Source organism: Dermochelys coriacea, chromosome 12, assembly GCF_009764565.3.
Source record: "Dermochelys coriacea isolate rDerCor1 chromosome 12, rDerCor1.pri.v4, whole genome shotgun sequence".
In the NCBI taxonomy this organism is placed as follows: Eukaryota; Metazoa; Chordata; order Testudines; family Dermochelyidae; genus Dermochelys; species Dermochelys coriacea.
The window spans coordinates 7,574,293-7,601,973 of record NC_050079.1 but is presented as its reverse complement, the minus strand read 5'-3'; the positions used below and the strand labels follow the sequence as shown (position 1 = coordinate 7,601,973).

The following is a 27,681-nucleotide window of genomic DNA, read 5'->3' as shown; positions in this document are numbered from 1 at the left end:
TCTTTCTAGATTTTCTGATTGCAAAATTCTGGATAAGTTAATCGAAGCTGACTCGATGAAGCATGTCCGCTTCCATACACAATAGGGAAAGTGAATCAAGTCTGTCCTGACACATTGTTGTTCTCTGAGGGTTTTTATTCTTTTCAGCTGAGAAAAAGAGCGTTCTGCGGAGCAGTTAGTAATCATCAATGTTGGAAAAATACGTAGTGCGATCTCTACATTTGGAAGTACACATTGTATTCAGTCTTTCAGTATTGTGTCATGAAGATCAATGTGACTGAATTTCATTTTTCCTGTTTAATGAAACTTTGCGTGTATATAACAGTGGAACTGCCATACTTCTCCACAGAGATTCATGTTCAAGTCAACAGGGTATGAGTCAACTAGCTTTTGGGAACCTTGTGAATACTGTTCATCAGATAAATCCATATCATTTAGAAAAGAAAATCTGTGTGATACTACTTTGTACGCTTCACCTCTCCTCTTCATATGAGCTTCAAGCGTATCAATTATAGCGTAGTAAGTAGATACGTGAAATTTGTCTCTAGAATTCAATGCTGTTTCGGTTGCACTGCTATCATTTGCTTGTTTTTTCCTGATTCTCTTGCGGGACTGGGCTTCTTTGTAGTTAGTATCAGGCAAGATATCTTTTGATATGTCTTCAGATCTTTTGAAATCATTCCTCAAAGTGTGTAAGTGGTCTGTTAATGATTGACAGAGGTCTGCACATGTTTTTAAATCAAATTCTTTTTCTTGGAGAGCTTGACTTGTGTGGTAAGTGTTGTAAAATTTCATTCCACATGGTCAACATGAATACAAACTCTAGTTCTTGCATCTTGTATAGTTTCTCCCTTTTGTGATTGGTCTTGAGCTATACTTTCTATATAGAAATAGTAAATGTACCTAAAAGTGCAGATGTTGGGCTAGTTCTGTTGATTTTAATAAAAATCTGCATTTCTTATGATTTTTCTTGTTCTGCCAGAATTCTGGAAGGGTAGAGCAGAATTGTCATTGGTTTTATTTGTTTTGACTTTTATTCTGAAGCTGGTATAGGCATGTGTATGAGTTTTGGGGGTGGGGTGTCTGGGGTGAGACTGAATTTTAACTCTTGGGGTATGTCTCCACTGCAGCGGGGAGTGAGCCTCCCAGCTCGAGTAGACAGACTCGGGCCAGTGGTCTCAAGTTAGCATGCTAAAAGTAGCAGCATAGATGTTGTGGCTCAGATTCTCAAGACAAGGAGGTTGGGTGGGCTTGAGAGCCCACACCACAGCATCCACACTATTTTTTTTTGAGCATGAGCTTGAGCCCCTCCGGGGAGTCTGTCTGCCCACTTTGGGAGGCTCGTTGCTAGCTGCATGGTAGACATCTTTTGAGAGGTGTTCCCTTCCTTCCCCCACGGTTCAGATAAATTGCCCCATTAATCTAGGGGATCTTGCCCATACTGTGTCTGTTTTCTGGATGAATAGAGAATACTGTTTAATCTTACATAAACACTAAATACACTTTTTTAAAAAAAATCAGACTGTTCTAAGACCGTCCCACAAAGGGTTCTAACAAATTTTCAGCTTCCTGACTCTGGGAGGGGTCACCTCTTTCCTCATGGCAGAATGGCCTGCAGATGGCCCCAGGCAGAGATTCAGGAGACTTAAGTGCTTTTCAGCTCTTTCATTGATGTACTGCGTGACTGGAGCAAATCACTCCACTTCTGTACCTCAGTTTCCACATCTGTGAATGAGAGTAATTATACCCTTTTTTTTTAAAGCACTCGAGCTTTACGAAGGAGAAGCACCTATATAAGTGCCAAGTCTTTCTTACTACTACAGTTTATCAAATGCTAAAGAAACCACAGGGCTAACAAAGAAGAAACTTTCACTTGCTAATAAAGTGCTTGTTTGATTAAGAAATAAATTACTTTGTCTTCCAAACTTTCTCTTGGGATAGTGCCAAATTGCTGCTTGTTCATTATTAGCATCTCCTTCATTTATGTTAATTACTATAAGGACAAACTGAGAACCCTACATAATGCCTGATAAGGACATTTAAAATTATGATAATATAATATGTTGATATGTTGAAAATCACAAATATATAATGTATGGATCAAAACTTTCTGTTTTATATTATGGAGCATATTAAAGGCTAGTCTTCCTTTTTATTAAGCCTACACTTCAGTTATTTGAAATAACTGCTTTCCATCTGAAATGTCTTTTGCATGAATTAAATCCAAAGGGGGAAAAAAACTTGCAAAATTTGAGGTTACTAGAACAAGGCATCATGAAGGTATAAGTCAGAAAAATGAGGTTTTTTTTCTGAAGAAGAAAAAAAATCTTAGCATTTGGGGCTAGAAACTTTATTATTATTAACCATTTTATTTTATATTTATTTTTTGATTCAGTGGTCTTCAATGTGAGCTAGTGACACATTTAGGTAAATTGGGAGCAACTCCATTGAAGTACAGTAGAACCTCAAAGTTACGAACACCTTGGAAATGGAGGTTGTTCCTAACTCTGAACAAAACATTATGGTGGTTCTTTCAGAAATTTACAACTGAACAGTGACTTAATACAGCTTTGAAATTTTATTATGTAGAAGAAAAATGTTGCTTTGCCTTTATTTTTTTTTTGTAGTAGTTTAACACAGTAGTGCACTGTGTTTGCTTCCCCCCCCCCCCTTCTGCTGCCTGATTGTGTACTTCTGGTTCCAAATGAGGTATGTGATTGACTGATCAGTTTGTAACTCTCTGGTGTTCATAACTCTGAGGTTGTACTGTAGATAGACTACTCTGGTTTAAAAACTGTTGTGATGTGAGAAATAGGTCCTGTGAGTACTTCTAGTATGGCCCACTTCCCCCCACTACTGTGCCCATTGCTCATGATTAAGGCTGCGAATCATTCACGGAGGTCATGGAAGTCATGGCTTCCATGACCTCTATGAATTTTGCAGCACTGGTACGGCTGGCCCAGAACCACCCCAGCAGCTGGGGAAGCCCCGGGGCCAGCCACACTGGCCGCTGCTCTGGTAGCCCCCGGCAGCTGGTCCCCGGCATTGCCCTGGAGCAGCGGTCCAGCGGCGGGGCCCCTGCCTGGATCGGTCCCCGCTGCCCTCCCCCCAGCAGAAGCGTCGCCCTGCACTCTCCTTCCCTCCCCCACCACCATACACACAGAGCAGTCTTCAGGAGTGCTCACCTCCCAGCGGGTAAGATTTAGTCACGGGTATTTTAGGTAAAAGTCATGGACAGGTCAGCGTGCTGTGACTTTTTGTTTAATGCCCGTGACCTGTCCATGACTAAAACGTAGCCTTACTCATAACATCTCTGCCTTTCTCTTGTGAAGAATCTTGAAAATGTAATCTGACTGCTAGTTTTAAGAAACGGTTTTCATTGTATTAGACAAGTCAATAAAAACATCTTGCACAGCTATGGCATGTGTTTAATACTCTCATTGTCTTTAGAATTTCCAGTCCCATCCGACGGTAATGCTTTTTGCACTAATAGCACTGGAAAAGTTTGCACAAACAAGTAAGTATTAGCCTAGTACTTCTTACGGTAAAAACAATAGAACTAATGTTACCCCAGAATGGTATTTCCTTCATCTGATCACATCTGCTGTCCCAGGTGCATGCACTTGAAATAACCATGTTGAAGTTCCCAACTTGTAGCTTAAGACTAGTGCACCGTAAGAATCAGGGATAGCTGGGCTGACAGGGAATGGGATCGCTGTAGGGAAAAGTATGCTCAGGCCCTCAGGCTGTTCTAGTGACCCAACCTCCTTGGAAAGAGAGAGGGTGGAACACAATTCTGTCACTATACTGTGTGCTGTCCTCAAATATAGCTCAGATTATTGCCACATAGGGTCTGCTATCCATCAAAAGTAGCTTTGGGGATGGGAAGAGGCATAAGAGCCCTTTGAAGACCTCTCCATGGCTGGACATTTTTTTTCCTGTTAATAGACTATAATTATTATTTTTCCTAGCTAATAGCCATGCTCTCAGATGACTTAGTACACTAAAATGCTGAATATTTAATATTGCATTTCTTCCTGTTAATAATCTGTCAGGAGAAGGTACATGAACTCCTAAATTTTTTGTTTTATGTTGAGACTTAGAATATTTCTGTATTGTACTGGTAAAATATTTACCTTTTTGTCTTTTAAATCACTGTTTCTTGTTTACATCTATTACTTTTTTCACTTTTAAATTACAGGTGAAAATAAAATGACAATTTCTGAATCCTGTATTAGTGACCAGCTTGTTTTGTTAGAGAAATGGACAGATAATCTGGACTTCTTAAAACGCCAAGTGGGATTCTGTGCCCAGTGGAGTTTAGACAATCTATGTAGGTATAATGTGAGCAGGATTCATTTTTATTACTGGCTGTGTGTGTGTGTGGGGGGGGGTTTGTATGTCTGGTCATATTTGTGTCTGCAAATATCCAATGTCCACCCAGAAATAAGATGCATAAATCCATGTGCTCACTATGTCAGACAGCTTAGTGGTTTGAGTATTGGCCTGCTAAACTCAGGGTTGTGAGTTCAATCCTTGAGGGGGCCGTTTAGGGATCTGGGGCAAAAATTGGGGATTGGTCCTGCTTTGAGCAGGGGGTTGGACTAGATGATCTCCTGAGGTCCCTTCCAACCCTGATATTCTATGATTCTATGATTCTATGTGCATTTGCATGCCTCCATTTTTGAAAAGCAAACCTTATGTAATTATTAAAATTCTTTAACTTTATTTGCTCTGTACCTGCTGTGACACTTCAGCAAAGAAGCAATAGCTAGATTGCACTTGTATGTTGACTTTGAGGGAAAGCAGGATTGTCCCAAAGAAAGCCATTGTGATATTCTTGGCTATACCAATATCACATCTGTACAAGGACTAATTACGACCTGTGACTTATTAAGCAGACTAGATTTTCATGATTTAAGAAACCAAGAAAGAGTAGCTCTCTGATAAAAATGTCTTTTATTTAACGAACCAATCCGGGCATAACTAGCGCTATAGGACCCCACATGCTTGCCAGTCTTTATTTAAAGCATACTCCTCTTGTTCACTACCGTTGGGAGAAGAGAGAATGAAATTACTTGGTTGGCCCTAGGCAGCAGCTTGTTTTGCTTATGCTGAAACCCAACATCAACTTGTGCTTTGTTACAAATGGCAATAAATATATAGTAAAGAGTCTGTGATGTACATTTCACTCCATGAAAGACTTCTGTCTAATGAATTACTACTTTTTATTGGTGTTGGTATGATTCTCAGCCTGTAGAGCTAAATGCTTCTCCATTCCTCCCCGGTGTGAAAGAGAATGATTTGGAGGAAAATGTACAGAGTAGTTTCCATGGCATAGCACAATAGTTATTCTGCAACTTGCCCTCCTGGTTCTGTGCAATCCCAGCATCCTGTGTCTTCCCTGCCCTGATTCTGGGTGATTTCCAGGGTGGAATCTCTAACAAAACCCAGTGTACAGTATAACTTATAATAGCTCAGGGCAGGAGCAAATGCCACCCTGAGTTAAAGCAAATATGAGGAGGCCATGTCAAACAGCATGCTAGGGAATCCCACAATTGGGCTTCTCTTCTCTTCACTGATCATGAGCTGTTACAAAGATTCCACCAGGGGCTGCTTTCTTTTACTTGAAATATTTTTCTTGCCATGAAACTCAAGCATTTGATCAGCCAGTGTGGGAGGGTCTAGCAGTCACAGAAGTGACGGGGAAAGGACTGAAAGTGGAGGGGGAAGACGGCCTTAATTGGCTCAGTTCGGCTGCATAAACCTAGCCCAATAGCTGAAAGCAGCAAGTTTCGAGTTTTCACTATTGCTCTGGCACCATTCCTCCCATAGTAAAATTCCACCCATGTTAACTTTCAGAGTGGTGTCTTGTGTGTCCTGAAGGAATCACATCCTGATATGTATTCTGATGCCCTTAATGTTTACTCATGGTTCCTTGAGGGGCACAATTAGCCTTTAGGTACTTTTCAAATACTCAGGCAGGATATGCCCTGCTCCTGGATGTAGTTCTAACAAACATTGGGTGCCACTGTAAGTAAATAAATAAATACTACATTCAAGTATGCATAATGCCTGTGTTGCTTTAAAGTATACCAAGACTGAATTGGATCCTTTGTGTGTGCAGATTTGTATTTATTGAAATAATCTGGTTGGACTTGTTCCTGCAGTAGCACTTCATTTAAATTTTTTTTCCTGCAGTTTTGAAAGAAGGCAGACAGTTTACCTATGAGAAAGTTGACTTGACCAATATTAAGGCTATGCTGAATAGTAATGATGTCAGCGAATACCTTAAGATCTCACCATGTGGACTGGAGGTAGGATGTCATTTGATTATTTCAACGTAGAATTATGTTTTGAAGAAAGCTACAGGATATCACCGTTTCAGTTCACTTTTTGTTCCCATTTTTTTTACCCTTCAAAGAATCAACAAGTCTGTATTTCTGAGTTCTCTACAAAACTAGTGAAGGAATTCAGTTTTGGCAGTAGACTGTAATGACTCTAACCTGCTTTTATTACCAGAAATGAGCACTGTAAAACATCACCTCTCTGTGAATTTCAGATCTTTAAAGAGAGAGAAACCTATTTAGATCCATCTGGTCCTTCTCCCATGTGGTGCAGAACTGTTCCCAACAGTAGATTTTTTTTTTCTTTTGTTCTGTTTTTTTTCTATTGTCCTGTCTAGTCTTAAAAGCCCAAAGCAATAAGGATTCCATTTCCTCAGAGAAAGTACCTCTCACCATCAGGAAATTCAGCCTAAATGTTCCTTTTCTTAATTTTTTTCCATGACTGCTAGTGATATATTCCTAGAACACTAAATTCCTGTCCCTCCTTGATGTTTATACCTATCAGATAGTTCTAGATTGTTCCCCACATGGTCATTTTTTTTAGCCTTTAATCTTTAAATCAGTTCCACTAGCCTCTGATCACTTCTTTCAGAGTAGCAGCTGTGTTGGTCTGTATCCGCAAAAAGAACAAGAGTACTTGTGGCACCTTAGAGACTAACAAATTTATTTGAGCATAAGCTTTCATAGGCTTCAGCATCCGATGAAGTGGGCTGTAGCCCACGAAAGCTTATGCTCATATAAATTTGTTAGTCTCTAAGGTGCACAGTACTCCTGTTCTTTTTGCTGATCGCTTCTGCTGCTCTTCTCAGAACTACATTCAGCTTGATTCAGTTTTACTAAGATCCTGTCTGGTATATGGCCCTTGCTGTTCTGAAAGGGGGTGCATTGTGTTTGGAAATTTAAGTGCTTTTACAATTTTACTTGTATGGCACTTCTCAAATCTATCAGACAGGATTCTTCGTGACTGCCAGCTAATTCCAAATAATATATTTTCCACTTCTGTTTTCAGGCTCGATGTGATGCCTCCTCTTTTGAAAGTGTTCGCTGTACATTCTGCGTTGATTCTGGGGTTTGGTACTATGAAGTCACAGTAATTACTTCAGGAGTGATGCAGATAGGATGGGCCACCAAAGACAGCAAGTTTCTCAATCATGTGAGTACATGTGAAGTCACACAGCTGATACTCTATTAGGTTTTTTTTTCTTATGGTGCCTATACAAATGGCTTTTTATAGCCTATTGAAATAATTGTCCATGTTTTATATGCATTGCCTCTTCCTCTTGCGTTTTTTTTCCATACGTTTGGCACTGTTACAGTTAGTGAATTTAGTACTCATGAAAGGTGCTGGAGTGACATTTATCTCCAGAAGTACAGCATGGTCATCAGTAGCGAGAACTTTTCTCACCCACAGTTGCATGCCTCAACCCTGATCTGGAGCAGTAGGAAGGTAGTTCAGTTTTTATGACTCATTCCACTCTTGGTTTCTGCTCCAACTGCAAATAAGGGTGTCCGTTACTGCCAGCTGTGTTTTTGGGAAGTGATCGCCTGCCTTCTAAGAGCTGATATGCTAGTCACTCATTTGATGCATCCAGTGAAGTGAGCTGTAGCTCACGAAAGCTTATGCTCAAATAAATTTGTTTAGTCTCTAAGGTGCCACAAGTCCTCCTTTTCTTCATTTGACTTAGGCCATCAAAGAGCCATGAGGTGGTTTTTCTTACTTTTTTTTCTCCTATTTCACAAACTTGGTGACTAGAAATTAAAGGGCCTCTAATCTACATGAAACCATCTGCTCGAGATAGTTTAATATCCTTGAATGTGGGGATGGTAATCATACTGTTGTATTTTTAGTCTAGAAAGCAAGGATTAAACTGGATGTATATTAAACTGTTTTGCCAACCTAACTTTGTCCTTCTCTAGACTCCTTCCATAAGCTCCCTCTGGTGTGTTCTGTTTGCTCACACTTGCTCTGTTCAGTCAGTATTTGGCACAGCAAATTCCTAGTGCTTGTACATATGTTGCTTTTTAAAAAATACTCTGCAATTGCATGCATTAATTGGTCAAAGTCTATGATTCTGGGATAGTTCAAATGATAACAGAAATGTGAGTAGGATATTTATTTTTTCCATTTCCCTACCTGGATGAATCCTGGTGGAAGATACCGATATAAAGAGTTTGCCTGCTCTTTTACTAGAGAAGAGCAAATAGCACTTCAGAACAGGCCAGGTTCTGCTAACACTTCATTTTCCAGTCTGGCAAGAAATTGGAAGCTCTCCCTCTTTGTCAGGAAAGACTAATTTCTGATGGAAAAAGTACATATGTGGAAATAGCATGCCAAATGTTCTCTTTCCATGCCCTCCAAAAATAAATAAATTTTCATACAGACATGAAAACTACCTGAGGCACAGATTGAGAATAGTACAAAACAGGCATAAATGTCACTTGGTGACATCATTAGCATTAAGTACTGGTAGTTTCATTTCTATATTTGGGGTCGGGAAGGAATTTTCCTCCAGGGCAGATTGGAAGAGGCCCTGGAGGTTTTTCGCCTTTCTCTGTAGCATGGGGCATGGTTGACTTGAGGGAGGCTTCTCTGCTCCTTGAAGTCTTTAAACCACGATTTGAGGACTTCAGTAGCTCAGACATAGGTGAAGTTTTTCGCAGGAGTGGGTGGGTGAGATTCTGTGGCCTGCGTTGTGCAGGAGGTCGGACTAGATGATCAGAATGGTCCCTTCTGACCTTAGTATCTATGAATCTATGAATCAGTCACATCTAGTTACTCAACCTGGCTTGCAAAGTTCTATTTACCTGTGACAAGTTTTATGGGGGAATAAAAGAGCTTCAGTTTTTTTCATGATTTTCACAGCAAAGGCCACTGTGCCTTCACAGTAAAGGCAAATACCTTTGTGATGTGGCTTTTTTGTGTTTGGTTAGTTTTGTGTGTAGTGTGTTGTGTGTACACCTTGGTTTGTAAATTTTCAGGCGGTTGTAAATACAGGGGTACTCAGACAAGATGGGGGTAGTGTAAAGGTTACCATGGCAGCCTTGTTTTCAGAATTGCCAAGTTTGTATTCTCCACCTGAACGCTACTGTTAAAATTCCTTCTATTCTGCTTTTTTTTAATGGAATCTGTTAACGCTTTCATAGCAAGAGTATTCAGCTGACAAATAAGGATGGCTTGTCTAATTGTTACCTTTGCAACCTCAGCCAGCATCTGAAAATCACTTTCTGGTTCACCCATAATCACTATTAGTTCTGCAATAGAAATTTATAGGCCTATCCTGCTGCCTCTGAGGTCAGTTAGCATTTTACCATTGACTTGAGTGGGAACAGGGTAGGGTCCTTAGTTAACAATTCTGTTTGTGCAGAAGCCAGAAAAAAATCCAGGTCTCCTCTATTGCGTTGGCTCTGCAGAGCTAACAGGCACATCAAGTAGCAGAAACTTATTCCTTGGTAAAGTCAGCAGGCAACAGATCTGCTTGCTATCCAGTCAGAATCCTGAAATTTGTTAAAATCTTCATATTACCATAGTCATTTTTTTGGTCATCATAACACTTTTTAAGATAAGGGAGCAGATTATATGGAGTTCTGTTCTAATACAAGAATGACCCGAGTTAAAACTGCTCAGAAAACTTGTAGAAAAAAATCGTTCCAAAACCTGATGTACATCATAGACCAAATACTGTGATGTAGATGTTGATGAATGTAAGTTGGTGTGGGCCATGGGAATGGAAGAGAAGGATATAGCGAGAAAAGCAGTTAACAGGACGGTGTAAGAAGGAATAAGATAAAGTAGGTTTCAGAGCTGTAGCTCACAAAAGCTTATGCTCAAATAAATTTGTTAGTCTCTAAGGTGCCACAAGTCCTCCTATTCTTTTTAAGATAAAGTAGATTCCCTGCCCCCATTAGTTACTCTTCCTGCTGTCCTCTCCCTTACATTCATTCATGTAAGTTACTTCCCCTTGCTGACACATCATTTACACATCCGATTACATCATCTCTAAATGTGGCCCCTGGCCTACTGCACAGTATTGCAAAAGAAATGTAAAAAACTGCAAGCCTGCCTTGAATACCAGAAGTTGCCAACACTGATTGTAATGGAAACTGTGAAATGAAGCAGCAGCCCACCAGCCCTTAAACTAGAAGAGGCTTAAAAGATTTTTCCCACTCACCCTAAGTAGCTTGACAGTTTGTTTGGGGTGGTTGTTTTTTCTGTCTGATGTGCTTCCTGTGAGGAATCTCTAAGTAGGAAGAATTGAGATAATGTCTCTATTTAAGAGCTAGAAGCTTGCTTTACTATTTATTTTTTCCCTTCTTTGGATATTTCTGATATTCTTTCTGCCCAGAATCTTTTGTAGGCACTTATTTTTGAATGCATCTAGTTTTCTAACATTTTAGCAAATCTCCAGCTCTTGCAGCCTTATGTTAGCACCGAGATTACGTTTGAATTGAAAATTGTCAGTTTTGTTCTGGTGCTGAATATCTTTGATAACCATGTGTTGTTAAGTTTACTAAATACTGTGGATGCCTTTCCTGTCCTTGATGTCACTTCCTTCTTGAGGCATCCATTAACAAATATGGACCTACACAGGTAGATGAGTTGCTCTTCTTGATATTTTTGACCAGGGTGGATTTGATTTAAATCACTAGTCAGGAAGACTCGATTTAATCATGGATTTCTACATAAAAGTGCATTCTTGGTGGTGTTTATAACCTTAATACATATTTTTCACAACTCAGATAGATGTAGGTTTCATTTTTAGAAGGTACACACTATACATTTTTAAAGTGATTTATTTTGAAAACTTTTCAGATTAGTTTTACAGCTATATCGGAAAATGAATGATTGGTTATTTCATTTACCAAAGGTAATTGAAGCAGATATTTATGAAGTCATTGGGAGGTGAACTATCTTCAATTCAACAGGTTAATCATTAATATTTGGAGGATTTTCTTGCCATGCTATATCTGGAGGAGAACATCATGAGACAGACATTTATATTGTTTTATTTAACTAAAACAACAACATTATGTATTCTGGATTTTTTTCTTCAAAAGCAAACGTATAATATTTTAACAAAACAAGCATGTGAATTTTTGAATTTAGTTAAACATTCAAGTTTTTTAAAATCAGGTTGTTTGTTTGTTTTGAACTAAAATAGTTAAATGAAATATTTAAAAAACAAACAAACATTAAATCAACTATGTCAGCCAGGTCAACACGAGAAACTTAAAATATTGGCTTCTGCAGCTAACTCAGTCTTCACCTTCATTTTCCTGTTTTTTCATAATCTGGGAAAGAAAAACAAATTTTCCTGCTTTTTCAGGTCCCAAACAATTTCTCAATTTGCAATGAATTAGTCCAAAGGAAGAAAATATTCTTTCTACACCAGCAGAAGAAGCTACTGCTGTTAAAAGTGAAATTATTCAATAGTCTCTGAATCCAAGTGCTTACGTGACCCACCAGTTCACTGGTGTGACTTTCTTTAAATAATCATCAGCAAACATATATTTCTTGAATGGTTCTCATTCCCAAACTGGGTCTCTTTTACGGCCTGCTGCCATTATAGGTTTTTCTTTTTAGTGAGAGAATGGTATGGTAGATCTCAAATCAATAAAAGCTACGCTCCGAAAGACCTCAAGACTTCTGGAATATGCTGTTCAAACAGTTTTACTTTTGTTTCTACTGTCTGTCCCTCCCTTCTCACATTTATCTCCAGACTTCTTCTCCTTGTCCAGATCTATTCCACCCCCAACAATCTTCTATTCATTGAACTTTTTGAAACTTTGCACTTTTAGAGAGAGGTAAGGGATTCACTCTGCGTACACAAATTTGCAGAGGGACAATAGGGTTGAGGTCTGTTGTTGTTTTTTCACCGGTAGGTAGGTTGGTTGGTTAGGCAGGCAGGCAGATTTTTGCTGTTAACATGCTTAGAATCATAGAATATCAGGGTTGGAAGGGACCTCAGGAGGTCATCTAGTCCAACCCCCTGCTCAAAGCAGGACCAATCCCCAATTTTTGCCCCAGAGCCCTAAATGGCCCCCTCACGGATTGAACTCACAACCCTGGGTTTAGCAGGCCAATACTCAAACCACTGAGCTATCCCTCCCCCATGTTGTCTCAGGAGACACAAATCGACAGTCTGAGAACTGCAAAACTAAGCATCTCTTATGGTATCTTCTAGACTGACTCTGAGTCCCATTGGGTAGATAGAAAGATTAACCTAAATAATCTATACAGAAGCCCCTGGAATCCCATAATATTCAGTCCCTAATCCATGAACTATTGGTACTAATTTACAAAACTTTTCTTAAACATTACATGAATATATTGTCTCATACTATAGAATTAGAATTTATAATCCCTATTCCATGATGAGATACATTATAGCTCAAAAAGTTATCTTTATCTTTAGATAGGTTTTTTTCCTCAAAGCATTTTAGCAAAAAAAATCCGATTTAGATAAAAAAAAAAAATTGATATTTTTTTTTATCATTGATTTTTATCCACCCTGTTTTTGACTTCTGTTGTGATGTTACCACTTGACATCTGGCTTTCAGGGATATTTGTTTTTGAATAACTAACTTTGAGCCATGCTTGGCCTGCTATTTTTGCCAAGTTGTCTGTCTGCCTTTGTAACTTTTTGGGGGTGCTGCTCGCTACCACAATATCGTCAAGGTCATCCAGGCATTAGCCATCTAGCCATACTGTACCAGTGTTTGTGTTGCTAATACACTTCTTTGTTATCCAGTCTACGGCAAACAGTAGAGATACAATGCAGCCCTGTTTCACTCATGTCAACAGTGAACCACTCTGTCTGATTATTCACCTTTATAGAGCACTTCACATCTCTACTGTGGCCTTGATGACTTTAGCTGGGATTCTGTAGAACTGAAGAATGTTCCACAAAGTATGTTTGTGCAGGCTATCAAATGCTTCTTGAAAATCAATTAAATTGATGAAGACGGGAGCTTCCCCTTCTAGACATTCTTCTATGGTCCTTGGTGTGAATATCTGACCTGCACAGGATCTCTTGGGCTTGAATCCAGCCTGTTCTTCTCTAAGCTTTGCATCCACTGCCTCTTTCATCCAATTTAGTATATGACTGCATGAGGCTTTCCCTCCAACAGAGACTAATGTAACTCCTCTCCAGTTGTTACAGTCAGTAAGATTAACCCTTTTGGAATATTCTGACAATTATTCCATGCTCCTCTTGGTGAGGAGGGGGTCTTCCCCCCCCCCCCCCAAACTTCATTAAACAGCTCTGTTTCATTAGGATGATGGTAGCAAGTATTTTAAGCATTTCTGCTGTAACTTGATCATCTCTCACTGCTTTATTTTTCAGCTTTTTGATTGCGGCCTGTACTTCCGACATCTCAATTGGACTAATGTTTGTCAAGTTGAACAAGTTCATTTGTAATGTATTTGGGGCCATTTATCTCATTAACACTTGAAAATTGACTGAATTTAGCTATAATTTGAGACCTGTGAGACTTGCATTGTTGGAGTACGGGCGCATCTGCCATTATCAAATCCCACAGAGCAAGCAGAAACTCGTCTCTTCTTCCATACTGCTAATTGGTTCCTCCTCGTCAACGAAGAGAGGTGGCTTTCTAGCACATTGAGAGAGATTGTTTTCAGTTACTGCTTGCCCCCAAATAGGTTTAGTGAGGAGTCTGGAAAGCTTTTTATAGTACAGTCTTTGGATTCGTTTCGGGGGGGTGCAACAGAGGGCGTTATTTTTCCCACAGTCTTGGTGCTGGCAGCCACTTCCTTATTTGAAAATAACTAATATAACTTGTCCTTGTCTCAAGTTTTGTCAGCTCTTGAGTTTGAGAGTAGCTTCGGTTAGACGAGAGGTGGCATTGTGGAGAAAACAAGTAAAAGTTGCTGTTTAGATACCTAGGTTTGTTGTAAAGATAATATATCAGATATTAATCAACATATAAAATGTATAGTCCCTTTCATTCAGGGAGCTCGAAGCACTTTGCAGACACTAATCCTTACAACATCCCTGGGAGATAGGCAAGCTTTATCCCTATTTTACAAGTGTGGAGGACATTAGGCTAGAGGTTCAGTGTCTTGCCCAGTGTCTCCCAACAAGTTGCTGGCAGAGTCACAAATAAACCCCATAAAGAAAAGGAGTACTTGTGGCACCTTAGAGACTAACAAATTTATTTGAGCATAAGCTTTCGTGAGCTACAGCTCACTTCATCGGATGCATTTGGTGGAAAATACAGAGGGGAGATTGATATTCGCACACAGAGAACATGAAACAATGGGTTTTATCATACACACTGTAAGGAGAGTGATCACTTAAGATAAGCCATCACCAGCAGTGGGGGGGGGGGAGAGGAAAACCTTTCATGTTGACAAGCAAGGTAGGCTAACTGCTGGAAAATAGAAGTGAGCTGTAGCTCACGAAAGTTTATGCTCAAATAAATTTGCTAGTCTCTAAGGTGCCACAAGTACTCCTTTTCTTTTTGCGAATTCAGACTAACACGGCTGCTACTCTGAAATAAACCCCATAACTCCTGACTTAGTCTTGTGCACTATCCACCAGACCATACTCCCTCTCTGACACGTGGAAAACATTGTAACACCTGGGTAAACAATAGTACAAAAATTGTGTGGAACACTGCAAACACCTCGGTCGTGCTCTGTTACCCAGCAAATGCCCTGATTCGTAACACTGAGTCATTCTGTCTGGTGAACATAGATCAGAAATGAGGTGTATGGTCAGAGCTGCCTGAAAGGAAGCTCAGCTGGTACCTCTGCTATAATTTGCTAAGCCTGGTTCAGGTAATGCTATTAGACCATCCTCTTTCAGGAGCATTAAATTCACTCCTAATTTTTTTTTTTTTAAAGAAGTTTGACCTTGAAAGTATCCCTCCCAAAGGAGGGGGAAAAGTAAATGTGCCTTTCTAAAAAGAGCAGTGTAGTTCTGATGCATTTTTAGGTGGAAAGAGTAAGGAAGTGATACTGAATGAGGGGTGTGTGGGTGTAAGTGAGAGAGAGAGAGAGAGAGAGAGAGAGAGAGAGAGAGAGAGAGAACAGAACAGAACAGAACAGAATAAAATTAAACTTCTTAGAATGAATGGTTTGGTTCTGTAAAAATAGACCTCCAGCCCTTTCCCACAAAACAGGAGTGACTGCAGATTAAAACGCTGTGCTTTGTTTCGCTAAAGGAAGGTTACGGTATTGGGGACGACGAGTACTCCTGTGCATATGATGGCTGCCGGCAGCTGATTTGGTATAATGCCAGAAGTAAACCACATTCCCATCCCTGTTGGAAAGAAGGTATTTTCTTCGTCTTGTGGCAGTTATCCTAGCCTGTTATCGCCAGAGAACTTTTCTAGCATTCTCACGGGAGGACTAGCCTGTAGTTGGAGTTTATTAGCAGTTTCAGAGAATCTGAAGATGAGGTCATCTAGCCAACATCTTGCCATTTCAGGATTGTTAATTACTGTACGCTTACTGGTGTTCTGTCTGGTTTCTTAAATGTGTCCTGTGAAACGGTCCACCACTTCTCATGCCGACCTTCCACAGCCTAACAGATCTCACTTTGGGGAATCCCTACCACCACCACCAGTTATTACAGGCGGTGCTGATAGCACCACCTTAGCTTAATGTTGCCTGATGCTTCCTTTTATAAGACCCTGTTTTCAGTTGCTTATAACTTGGCCAAACTTAAATCATTAGGGGAGAAATTTTCCATGCAAGGTGTTTGCCTCAGGCTCATCTGCCTGTCTTCAGCAAAAATGGCTTGGCTGTTTCTGAGAACAAGATTTGGGAAATATATTGTTTTGCCCCTGTATTTAAAAAAAAGGGGGGGGGGAAGAAAAAAGGAAATTCTGGCAATCTTTGCTTTGAGAAGCTATAGTGACCCCTTTCTTTGGAGTAGGAACTTGAAATTTGGGAGGAGGGTGGCCTTTTACTTTTCTTTCTTTTTTCAGGGATGTGCCTGTAATCCCCACAAAAATCAGCCCAAATTTGCCCAAGTTATAAAATCTTTAAAATACCAGAGTTTGAACATGCTGTGTAGAAACTTCTTTAGATTTTAGCAGCTAAATTCCCTGAAGATTGTCTGCATTGGGTACGCTCCAGCCTGGGGAGGGAATGGAAAGAGGCAACCCTAAAGCCTACATTTGCTAACTTTTGAATATTTAGCTTAGCAATAAGAAAAGGAGTACTTGTGGTACCTTAGAGACTAAAATTTATTAGAGCATAAGCTTAAAGCTTATGCTCTAATAGATTTGTTAGTCTCTAAGGTACCACAAGTACTCCTTTTCTTTTTGCGAATACAGACTAACACGGCTGCTACTCTGAAACCTAGCTTAGCAATGTTAATGTTCCTTAAATGTAGCTGTCTGTGTGCAAATCAACCTAAATCTTCCTTTCCTTAATTTCATCCAATTTCCTCCTAATTATACCCTTTTTACTATGGTAAATAACTCTTCTCCCTCCTTAGTGCTTATTCAAATAATGGTAGGTTGTTCCCTATTAATCACTCCTTAGCCAAGCTATTCACAGTCAGCTTCTTTAACCTTTCCTCAACAATCAGCACCTCCAACTCCCAATCATATTTGTTGAATGCCATAAATATCTGAAACTTAATCCTAAAATATTTTTGTTTTTGCACATAAGGAGACACAATAGGATTTTTACTAGATTTGCAAGAAAAGCAAATGATCTTCTATTTAAATGGAAACCAGCTTCCTGCTGAGAAGCAAGTGTTTTCATCTGCAGTGTAAGTATATTTTCATTTGTCAGACAAGTATTAAATGGTTCTCACTGGTTAAAAGAGAAAAAATTCAAATTCTGGGTTTAGTTTGACAGTAAACTAATATTTACGAGTCATAAATGCTATTCGTTTTAAGCAGAGCTCCCTGTTGAAAGTACTGATAACAGCTAAAAATCTGAAACCAGCTACTCTGAAACCAGCTAAAAATCAGTGACATTAGTGTGAATTTACAAATGGATTTAAAGGCCAGAAGAAACACATTCTTTAGCCTAAGTTTAATACAGCTTTGTCATGCAATTTACGGAACACTTTCTATATAATATTGTGGATTTGGTTCTCTGGGAGATAAAATAACAAAAACCTTGTTCTTGTTGCTTCAAATGTGCAAAAAGTTGACACACTCCTAATTTGCTCAGTGTTCTCCAAGTTTTTTGCCTTGGCAAATAAGAGAAAGATGGAGGGGGGGGTGGCAGTTGGCAATGGCGATGGTGAATCATTTGCACTTGAACCTGTTCCCCAAACAGCAACAGACAGCCCCATTTTGGACAAAACCGTTATTCCTGCTGAGTTGGATGGAGAATAGTGTTGTCTCCCACTCAGGTGCATGCATTTGCCTCCACATTTGCAACTTACCCTGTTTGTAGCCAGTAGAGGCTGTGGCAATGGACTTGGTTCACATATCTTAATTAAATTGAGAAATAATGAATCAAGTAAGGAAAATACATGCTGCTAAAATCAGGTTCCCTGGTGTTTCTCTCCCAAATAACAGTGGCCGGATTATAGTACTGGGAGTCTTGTTCCAGCGTGGGATAGCGTTTGGTCCAATAAGTATGTCCAGCATGCTCTGTCTGTACTATTGCTTTCTGATGTTCATGCTGTCCTTCAAATTGCAGATCTGGCTTTTTTGCTGCAGCTAGTTTCATGTCCTATCAACAATGTGAGTTCAATTTTGGAGCAAAATCTTTCAAGTATTCACCTTCAATCAAATTTAGCACCTTTAATGACTATGCCTTCCTGACAACAGAGGAGAAAATAATTTTACCAAGGTAATCTTTCTGCCTGGTTATGCCACATTCATACAATATACAAATGTGTAGGTTTGAACAGGATATGTCAAATTTCTGGTGTAAATGGTCTAACATTGTAGTCTCAGAACATAAATAACTTTGTGATCAATTCAGCGTGTGATTAGCCCTTGCATGAAAGGGACATGTTAGACTTCAGGCTCCACTTCAACAAAGCATAAAAACATAAGAATGGCCATACTGGGTCATACCAAAGGTCCATCCAGCCCAGTATCCTGTCTACTGACAGTGGCCAATGCCAGGTGCCCCAGAGGGAGTGAACTTAATAGGTAATGATCTAGTGATCTCTCTCTTGCCATCCAGCTCCACCCTCTGACAAACAGAGGCTAGCGACACCATTCTTTACCCATCCTGGCTAATAGCCATTAATTGACTTAAACTCCATGAATTTACCTAGTTCTCTTTTAAACCCTGTTATAGTCCTACCTTCACAACCCCCTCAGGCAAGGAGTTCCACAGGTTGACTGTGCGCTGAGTGAAGAAGAACTTCTGCCCATTAATTTCATTTGGTGGCCCCTAGTTCTTATGTTATGGGAACAAGTAAATAACTTTTTTCCTTATTCACTTTCGCCACACCACTCATCATTTTATAGACCTTGATCATATCCCCCCTTAGTCTCCTCTTTTCCAAACTGAAAAGTTCTAACCTCTTTAATCTCTCCTCATATGGGACCTGTTCCAAACCCCTAATCATTTTAGTTGCCCTTTTCTGAAGCTTTTCTAATGCCAGTATACCTTAAGCACTTAAGCATGTGCTTAAATGCTCTGCTAGATTTTGTCCTATCTTCCTTCTGTACTCATTAAATTACACTGGCTGTGCAGTTTTAAAATTAAACTACCTAGCACAGTGTTTAAAATACACATAGTAAAAATCACTTCCTGCTATGTATAAACTGTGAAGTTAATTGAAGAAAAATGATCTTAATTAAAATTGGTGTCTTGGCAAAAATGAGGTCACTTTTAAACATTGGCCGTGTAGAAGCACTTTGCAAGCAATTGTAAAGCCTGAAGTGATTGTTCTCTTCTCCTAATCTCAATAAAAATACTTCCTTACTATGAAGGATGCTGCCAAGGAGAGATGTTGGAGTGGACTGGCAATTCCCCGATTTATGAACAGCTTAAGACATCTTTTGGCTTAATTTATGCTGAGAACTTCTACTTGGTTAAAATCAGCATAAATTTTGCATTTCTGCAAAAAGGAAAAAAATGTCAATTCTAGCTTTAGTTAATCAGTAAAAGTGTGATCCACTGCAGGAGAGCCCAGTGCTGGGAACCAATGGCCCTGCTTTACCACTAACTCACCATGTAACTTGGGTCAAAACCCAATTTTTTAAACTTTGGTGCCTAAAGATAGTTATTGTGATGGGGCCACTTGCCTCTCAGAGCACTTCCTATCTGATGTGTCTGTGCCTGCACTTTTTTCAGCTTTGCACTGCTACCATCCTTGTCAGGTGGATCTTTGGTGACTCAGCCCTCGAGCCGAATCACACAGTCTGCATGTGTACAACCAAACCCCTTCTGGGGTACACAATTCAACAGGGCCTATCACAGTGCCGTGAAGACCCTTCGTCTCCTGGCGAGTCCCAACTGATCCCCGCTCTCTAGCTGAGCTGCACTCTCAGTTCAGTTCACTCCCCTTCTGGGGTGTATCAAAAGTCCCACAAATGCTGAGAGTGGGTGAATAAAATCATCAAGGGACTGAACCTCCATTGGTACCGTCTATCATAGATCCACAGAGTTCCACTGAATTCACGGGAGTGCAGAGTGCTAGTAGCCCCATTGTGGAAGCAGGGCTGACATTTTATCATTTCTTGGATATTGAAAGGAATTCTTTCCTTTCATCAGTGAAAGTTCTGATGCTTTTTCTCAGGCACCTTTCTATATTAACATTGGTGACTGTTAGTGTTTAGAGATAGTGCTGCATTGTTTACCCTACGCTTTTTGACTGTTTCCTTATTTCAGCCTCCTCCCTGTGTTCATTCAAAACTTATCAAGAAAATTGCATACTAAATCACCTCTTATTTTTAATCATATGTAGAGGGATCCTCCAACTACTTAGCATTACTTGCTCTCCAGAAGAATTACACTATCACTTTTTTCATCAATTTTTCTCGCCTGAAATTCCTTGGTATTGGTGTCATTTGAGAAGACAGCTCTAATTCAATTGTCAAATCAAAACATATGGAGTAAAGTTTTTATTAACTCGGTTCCTTGGACATTTCCTTTATACTAACACACCATACATTCCTCTCTCCATCCTAGCCTTTTCTTGTGTTGGTTGATAAGTTGGATTGTCCCTCTCTTGTATCTGTTCTTGTAAACAGGTTTACAGTATTATATGGTTTCTGAGACTTCGCATATTGAGAATTTTTTTAAAAAAACATTCCTATTATATGAGTGTATATATCAAACTAAATCATAAGAGATTTGTTTTTTGTTTTTTTTTCTTTAAAAGTGTTCCACTTTGGAAGTCATAGGAATTGGAGATGGGGGGGGGGGGGGAAAGATGTATTGAGTCATCTAGTCTAGCCACCTCTTCCAACCGTCCCCGCAGCGTAGCCAGAATAGGGTTGTTAGACTGTCCCAAATAATTTTACGTTTGTTTAGGAATATTTTTACTTATTCCTGTTTTTAATTGTCAATTAAAAACAAAAGAATTTGTGTATTGGCCTGGATCCATCACTCAGGAGTGTAGTTTAGTGATAAATGTTTTTCTTGTACATCTATTTCAGACATAGACGTCTGGCTTTGTTGAAGCAAGTGAGTATCCGAGAGAACTGCTGCACACTGTGCTGTGATGAGGTAGCAGACACAGAACTCAGACCGTGTGGACACAGGTAAATTAAACACACAGATTGTGTCTGTTTGCACCGCATTGTGTGAAAATGCGGTCAAAGTATGACTTCTGCTCATCTCTAGTGACTACCCAACCTGCACGAAAAGATCCGTCCCTTTAAAGATTTGAAAAAGAGTACAGGATAAATAAACACTAGTCATTTGATCAACATCTCCCTCAACAAAACAGATTTAATATCCAAGGTGGTGGGTGTGTGCGGTTGCTAAGCATAGACCTGCTTGTGTGTGTCTTCACAGTGCCTGCTCTACCAAATTTAACTCCTTGATCTGGAAAGTGTCTTGAGATAAGTATAGTATAAAAGCGCTACAGAAAATGCAATATTGTTTAGAGAAAATAAAGAATGGGACTGGATTTTTAATACAATCTGGATCCTTTTACCAAGTTACCAGTTCAATACAGTTAAGTACTGACAATGTCATTGCTGCCATACTTTTTGAATTGCCTGTATGAAATGAGTTTGCAGCTAAGTGTCCAGCTCTTAGTGACCTATGGGCACCACTATAATATGCCTGTTGGAATTGACATTCTTGTTGGCAGTTAGTAGAAAGACAAAGGATTGAGTGGGTGTGCAGAATATACCCCCCCATCGCCTCTAGTGATTAGCATTCTAGGTCAAGAGTCAGGCAAATCAGTGTGGGGAAACTGGCACTGCCATTGTCCAAACCATACCTGGTCTGTGGATTAATGAAAGGGTGACTGCACTAGAAATTGCTCAGCAGCATTAATGACCTAAATCCTGCAAGATTCTGATTGCCTCCTGCAAGGAAGGGCTTGAGAGACATGAGCTTCCATTGAGTCTAGTGGGAGCTGAGGACACAGAACCTAACCTTCACATTGAGGAAAATCCATCTTGTTGACCCTTTTTCCACAGTGGTTGAATTAAATTTTTGTATTGAGTGAATTTATTAGCATCTGGATTCTACTCCTTCTTCTTTTTGTTTTTTTTGTTAATTAAATCAGCATAAATTCAGATTTTGTAACTGATCTTCTCTTCTTTAGTGACCTGTGCATGGACTGTGCCTTGCAACTGGAGACCTGCCCATTGTGTCGACAGGAAATACAGACTAGAGTCAGACAGATTTCCCACATTTCATGACACGTGGAGAATATCATGGACTTACTTCTAATCAATTCCAGCCAATACTGCAAGGGACAAGCATCTCTTATCAAACTATACGCACATCAAAACCATAGCCGTGACCAGATTTCATGCTACGCCATAGTCTGTTTATCTTAGAAATGAAATCTTTAATAAACTAACCCAACTTGCCAGTGCTGGGGAACTGGCTTCAACAATAGCTAAAAGTTCGACATTTTATGGCTGTTGATTATCTCCAATCAAGACCACAGGAGAGTGTCCTTTCTTTGTTTCTGTCTTTCTCACTTATCACAAGTGCTGAAAAAGAATTTGCACTGGAAATATACACATGAAGTACATAAAATCTCCTAAAAGAGGGACATTATGTCTGATGCTCTAAAGTCCTTATCTTTGGCAGAAGTCATGAATAAAGTATGCCAATATTTCTTTAATGTAGCCTCCTGCTGGTCAGAGACTGTTTTCCAACAGTGGATATTAAACTGCTCAAAGACTTGAAATCTGTACACAAACAGACTGGTTTGAAAAGAAGGTGCAGAGACTGTAGAAAAATCCAAATTTTTGATAACTCGGTGATTCCAAAGAACGTTCTGATTTTTTTTAAACTGCAGAAAATTGGTGGTATTTTCACATTCATAGTGTTTCTAATTACTTCAATTTCAGGACCCATGTTTAGTGAAAATAATTTTCAGGAGGAATTCTTACTTATTGTAATGCTAGACAGGAGACAGTTTGAAATTTTGGGTATTTTTTTTTAGGTACCATCGATCATCTTTTTTTAATCAGTATTGTTTTTTGAAAGTTTTATGTACATTTTGAAAATACTGAGCTATGTTCTCAAAAGGTCTAGAAAGAATTCTGAGCAAATGTATTAATATTGTTTTAAACGAATACATGTTTGAATAGCACATTCAGTCCTGCTCTGTTTAACTCTTTAACCAAAAATGCACATCGCCTACACTTAGAGCCTCACACACAGTCCCCTGCACCAGGTGCACGATTTGGCTCACACTTTCTTTTTGGTTGCGATCGTCAAGTGGTGATCCCTTTTTACTCCGTTATCATAAATTTGTGAAACTTAGTTGATAAGGATGCACTTCAGCAGGCAACTGTGGATGGATGGGTTGTTTCGAGATCCAAGTATAAATTTAGTAAAATAGAGCCAGATCCTCAGTTGGCGCAAACTGGTGTAATAAGATGGAAGTCAATGGTACTTTACCAGCTCGTGCCAGTTTGAGAACCTGACCCAGAATCTCCAAGTTTTTCCACTTTTCTTTGCAGGTACAATAGCCTTGCTAATCCACACACAATAACTTAGACCAAAAAAATCCCCACTTCTTGGCAAAGATTTAATAGCAAAGATTGCTATAGTGAGCTCTTGTGCTGCAAGATTTATTTTATTTAAATAAAAATTAGATATAATTTACTAGTACAGTAAATTTTTAAAAATTACAAAGTATAGTTGGGGCCTGACTGTAAAGGCTGAGCACCTTCAACTCCTGTTTGTCAATGGGAGCAGAGAGCCTTGAGCCCCTCACAGATTCAGACCCTTGAACGTATTCTTTCATCTGTTGGTGTCAGTAATTCAAAATGTGGTGAAAGTAGTCACCCCTGTGCAGATGGCCAGCAAATGGCTTATTCACCACTTGAGGACTTGGACTTAAGTGCTGTGTGGCTCTTAAAAAGAAAAGGAGTACTTGTGGCACCTTAGAGACTAACAAATTTATTTGAGCATAAGCTTTCGTGAGCTACAGCTCACTTCAGCTTATGTTCAGATAAATTTTAGTCTCTAAGGTGCCATGAGTACTCCTTTTCTTTTTGCGAATACAGATTAACATGGCTGCTACTCTGAAACCTGTGTAGCTCTTTGTGCTCGTCCTGTGCCTAAGGGTGACTTTCACCCCCAAAATGCAGATATTCAACGAGTCTCTCAATCACTTGCACAAATTAAGAAATGTGTTGTAAACCCTACTTCCTCCTGAATTTTCCAAATAGTTACTACTTACTAGACTGAATACAGATTAGTGTAATTTAGTCATCTTATTAAAGATAGTGACGTGACTTCTCTTCCACCTCAAAGCTAGTTCCTTCAGAGCCCTGTATCGTGATTTATAGGTTGGAACAGTCACATGTATTCTGAGGATTTACATTCTTCCCCATGGATTTTCTTGTATCTTCCAAAATTTATTTTTATTATGATAGTACTGAGAGATCCCAGCCAGAGCTGAGTCTCCTTGTGCTGAGTGCTCTACAAACACAGAAGTAGACCCAATTGTTGCCCCAAAGAGCCTAGAATTTAAGACTTAATTTTGAAACTAAGCTTCTAATGCTTCTGATTGCAAAAATAGTTCTGACAGCAAAAACAGAGGTTCTATAAGCCACAAGACACTGTGGCTGCTACAAGGAACATGTGTGAGCCAGAACCATATAGATCTGCCTTTATGGAAAGGTGCTGATAGTTTCCATGGTCTTTTTCCCTGTTTGGGGTAGATCGGGGTAGAATTTTCAAAAACACCTAAGTGACATAGGCTCCTAACTCCCATTGACTTTCAAGGAGACTTAGTTTCCCAAGTGCCTAAGTTGCTTTTGAAAATAGATGTGTTTGGAAACTTTTACCCATGACATTTTATCTTTTTATCAGCAGTATTGTATTAGCTTCCTCCTCTTTCTGTACAGCACACGAGCTTAAGACTAGGAACCACTGTTTACCTTAAGGTAGCCTGTGCAATTGTTTGTTCCATATTAAACTTCATGATGTGTATGTAAAGAGAGGATGAATATATAATATTTTTTTAAAAGTTTTGGATGGTGCAGTTCAGCTTGACTCTTGCACTACACATTCAGCTCTGTCTACTGTTTAGTCTTTGAAGACCTGTAGGGTATCTACATTGCAAGGTAAGCCCACATTTGAGCCTAACTCCCCCTTGCATCTACGCTGCAACTGTGCTAGCCCAGGGCTCAAATCCAGGGTCCCAGGACTCTGGAGGGTCTGAGCTCGAGTCAAGCTGGGACCCAGAGTAAGCCCTATTGCTTTGTAGTGTAGCTGCAGTCCTTCACTTGGGTCACAGGAGTCACCTGGAAGTATTCCACAGTTCCATGGGACAACTTCCTTAGTCCTCTATCTCCCAACAATCTGCAATCCACTCTATTGAAACGCTTGCCAAACGGCAGCAGCTCAGGTCCGCGTTCACCTCTTCTGTTCCAATCACTGATGTGCAAGCACACTTACAACAGAGCCTCCTGTGTTTGCAATGGTGAGCAAATTGATCAAGCCTTTTGCAAAGTGAGCTGTTTCCTGGTATTTTGCAGGGTGGGCAGTCAAGTTTTCCCACTGCACCATAAGCTAGAGAAGCCACATTGGTGGGCAGGGGGCAGCACTGAGAGGGACTCTGGGCTATGGTTACTTTGACTCAGGTCTGTGCACTATCGTGTGGACACCAGAACCCGAGCTCTGAACATGGGTCAGAAAATTCTTTACCTAAAGTTACAATAGAGTGTAGATGCTGAAGCCCAGGGTTCCCTAACATGGGTCAGCTAGCTGACTTGAGTCCCACTAACCCTAGGCTTACGTTGAAATGTAGACATACCCTTAAGGACAAGCTAGGAAAGGTGGTGGCTTCACAGGTACCAAGGAAGTGAAACCTGTGGGGAAAGCGATTTTGTAGTGAAATTGTTTCAAAGCTTTGGAGGTTTGTTTGTTTTGTTTGTTTGTTTGTTAAGGAGTTAAACAGCTCAAAGGTTTAATGCGCCTCCCCACCCATCAAGTGCTGAGAAAGCCTCCCCTCTCTCTCTCCCCCCACCCCCTCCTCCCCATTTCTCTGATCCTTCAAGGAAACCTTTAACCAAAACTGGGAAGGTCAGTCTGGCAGCTGTGATATTTCTAAGGTGAAAAATCAGCAGAAAACCAAAGAAAAGCTTTCAACCCTGTATATACGTTACAAAGAAGCAAAAGGGACAAAAATATTTTCCCCACCCATAAAGATTATCAATCATGAGTGCTTCTCTAAATCCAAATAATAATCTCCTTTTGCTAACAGTTAATTATTTCCCTGCTCATCTTAACCAGACTTATCCCACTAATGAGCTGGTCCAGTCTGGCTTGGGCAGAGAATAGGTTCAGAACTGTCCATCACTATGATATTCATGGGTCTTCAGTGATCGACAGAGCCCTTTCTCTTGTCTGTAGATGAAATATTTGAGTATTAAGGCAATGAGATGATTGGGGTGAAAGATCTTTCTCTTACAGGCGGAAAGTGGAGAGAATGAGAACCAATTACTAGATAGGTCTATGAGTGCGGTGTTGCATCAAGTAGAATGGAAGTTCCATGGTGGGGAAGGTGGTTAAGCTTTGAATATAAAAAAATTGAATGGCCTTTGAGTTATTTGGATAATCTAGCATGTGCTATTGTCTTTTTTTTTTTTTTAACAATTATGAAAAGATGTTTACAGGGCCATTCACTCAAGTGTTGCACAATGCTGTAAGGTTTCTATGAAATTTGATACAGCAGCAAAGATTGTTCAGTTAATAGTGTTTTTGAACAGCTGACCTTGTGTATTTCTGGTTTTGCCTTCCAAGTGGCATGGAGCAGCTTTGGCTGAATCCCTGCTGGTTTTCATCTGGAGGGATGAGGAAAAGGCAGTTCCAAGGGGATCTTAGCCCCAGTCTGTAAAAGGCTTTGAAGAGCAGGACCAAGATTTTGAATTCAGTCCAGAATTCTCTGGGAAGTTTGTCCAGCACCAGCATGCTGCATTTGCATCAACTGGTTATATCGCAGGTAGGTTGCCCTGTTCTGCACCATCACAACCTTAAATGGTTTTGTTCATTTCTAGATAAATGTCAGTAAGTGAGGCCAGAGACAGCATGGCCAAGCTTGGAGTCCAATAGCCTAAATAAATGGAATGGGATTTAATTTCAGAAGACCAGCAAGTTTATACCATGAAATAACTACAGATAAATTGAGCAGTCATGTCTAATCTTAATTGGTTAATTAGATCATGTCTATTGAAAATCAGATTTGACATTGTTACTTCATAGTTAGGTACCCTTCTACAAATCACTGTAGCGGTAAGAAAATGTTTTTTTTTTTCCTCATTGATGTTGTGCATCTGACAGCGCTTTGTGCAGTTAGTTTCATTATTTCCCCATAGTTAATGTTTATAAAGGTCTTCACAAGAAAAATTAACGGGAACAGAAAATTTGTATTTTTAAAAATATACTACTGAAAGGATTCTCTATCAGAAAATGGATTTTTTTTAATTATTCAACTTACTGTATTCCATTAACTGCTGCCAACATGCAACATTCTCTGTTTATCTACAAGTTTCACAGCCTTGAACGTGAGACACCGATAGAGTGGGAGTGTCATCCAGTGCACCAATTCTATTGCCTATTCCCTCCTGAAAGCATGTTAATAGAATTGCAGCTTCTGCCTTCATTAAAACTTGGGGAGAATTAGTTAGAATGTATTCCATTTTTTAACAGGAACCAACCCTCCCATGTCTCCTCTGTACAAGAGAAATTTCAAGTGGCAGTTGACATCTGCTAATTAAAATA

The 27,681-nt window shown here is 39.7% G+C and overlaps 1 protein-coding gene and 1 long non-coding RNA gene across 7 annotated transcripts in view; one reads left to right on the top strand and one right to left on the bottom strand.

The window, feature by feature from the left end:
* RSPRY1 (ring finger and SPRY domain containing 1) overlaps positions 1-23,035 on the top strand; it is a 56,143-nt gene extending 33,108 nt beyond the window's left edge. For all 6 annotated transcript variants that reach the window (XM_038368385.2, XM_043495436.1, XM_043495437.1 and 3 more), the window contains 9 exons: positions 3,451-3,517; positions 4,202-4,333; positions 6,202-6,317; positions 7,357-7,500; positions 15,534-15,645; positions 16,993-17,095; positions 17,983-18,135; positions 20,907-21,011; positions 22,031-23,035. In XM_038368385.2, the coding sequence (XP_038224313.1) occupies positions 3,451-3,517; positions 4,202-4,333; positions 6,202-6,317; positions 7,357-7,500; positions 15,534-15,645; positions 16,993-17,095; positions 17,983-18,135; positions 20,907-21,011; positions 22,031-22,127 (1,029 nt within the window). In that variant the 3' untranslated portion in view covers positions 22,128-23,035. The remainder of the gene's footprint in view (positions 1-3,450; positions 3,518-4,201; positions 4,334-6,201; positions 6,318-7,356; positions 7,501-15,533; positions 15,646-16,992; positions 17,096-17,982; positions 18,136-20,906; positions 21,012-22,030) is intronic.
* Positions 22,391-27,196, bottom strand: LOC122456378. Its single transcript, XR_006275292.1, has 2 exons — positions 23,983-27,196; positions 22,391-23,794 (listed from the first exon to the last, which is right to left on the bottom strand). It is a non-coding gene; the product is annotated as an uncharacterized LOC122456378 (long non-coding RNA).
* Between the last annotated feature and the right edge of the window lie 485 nt (positions 27,197-27,681).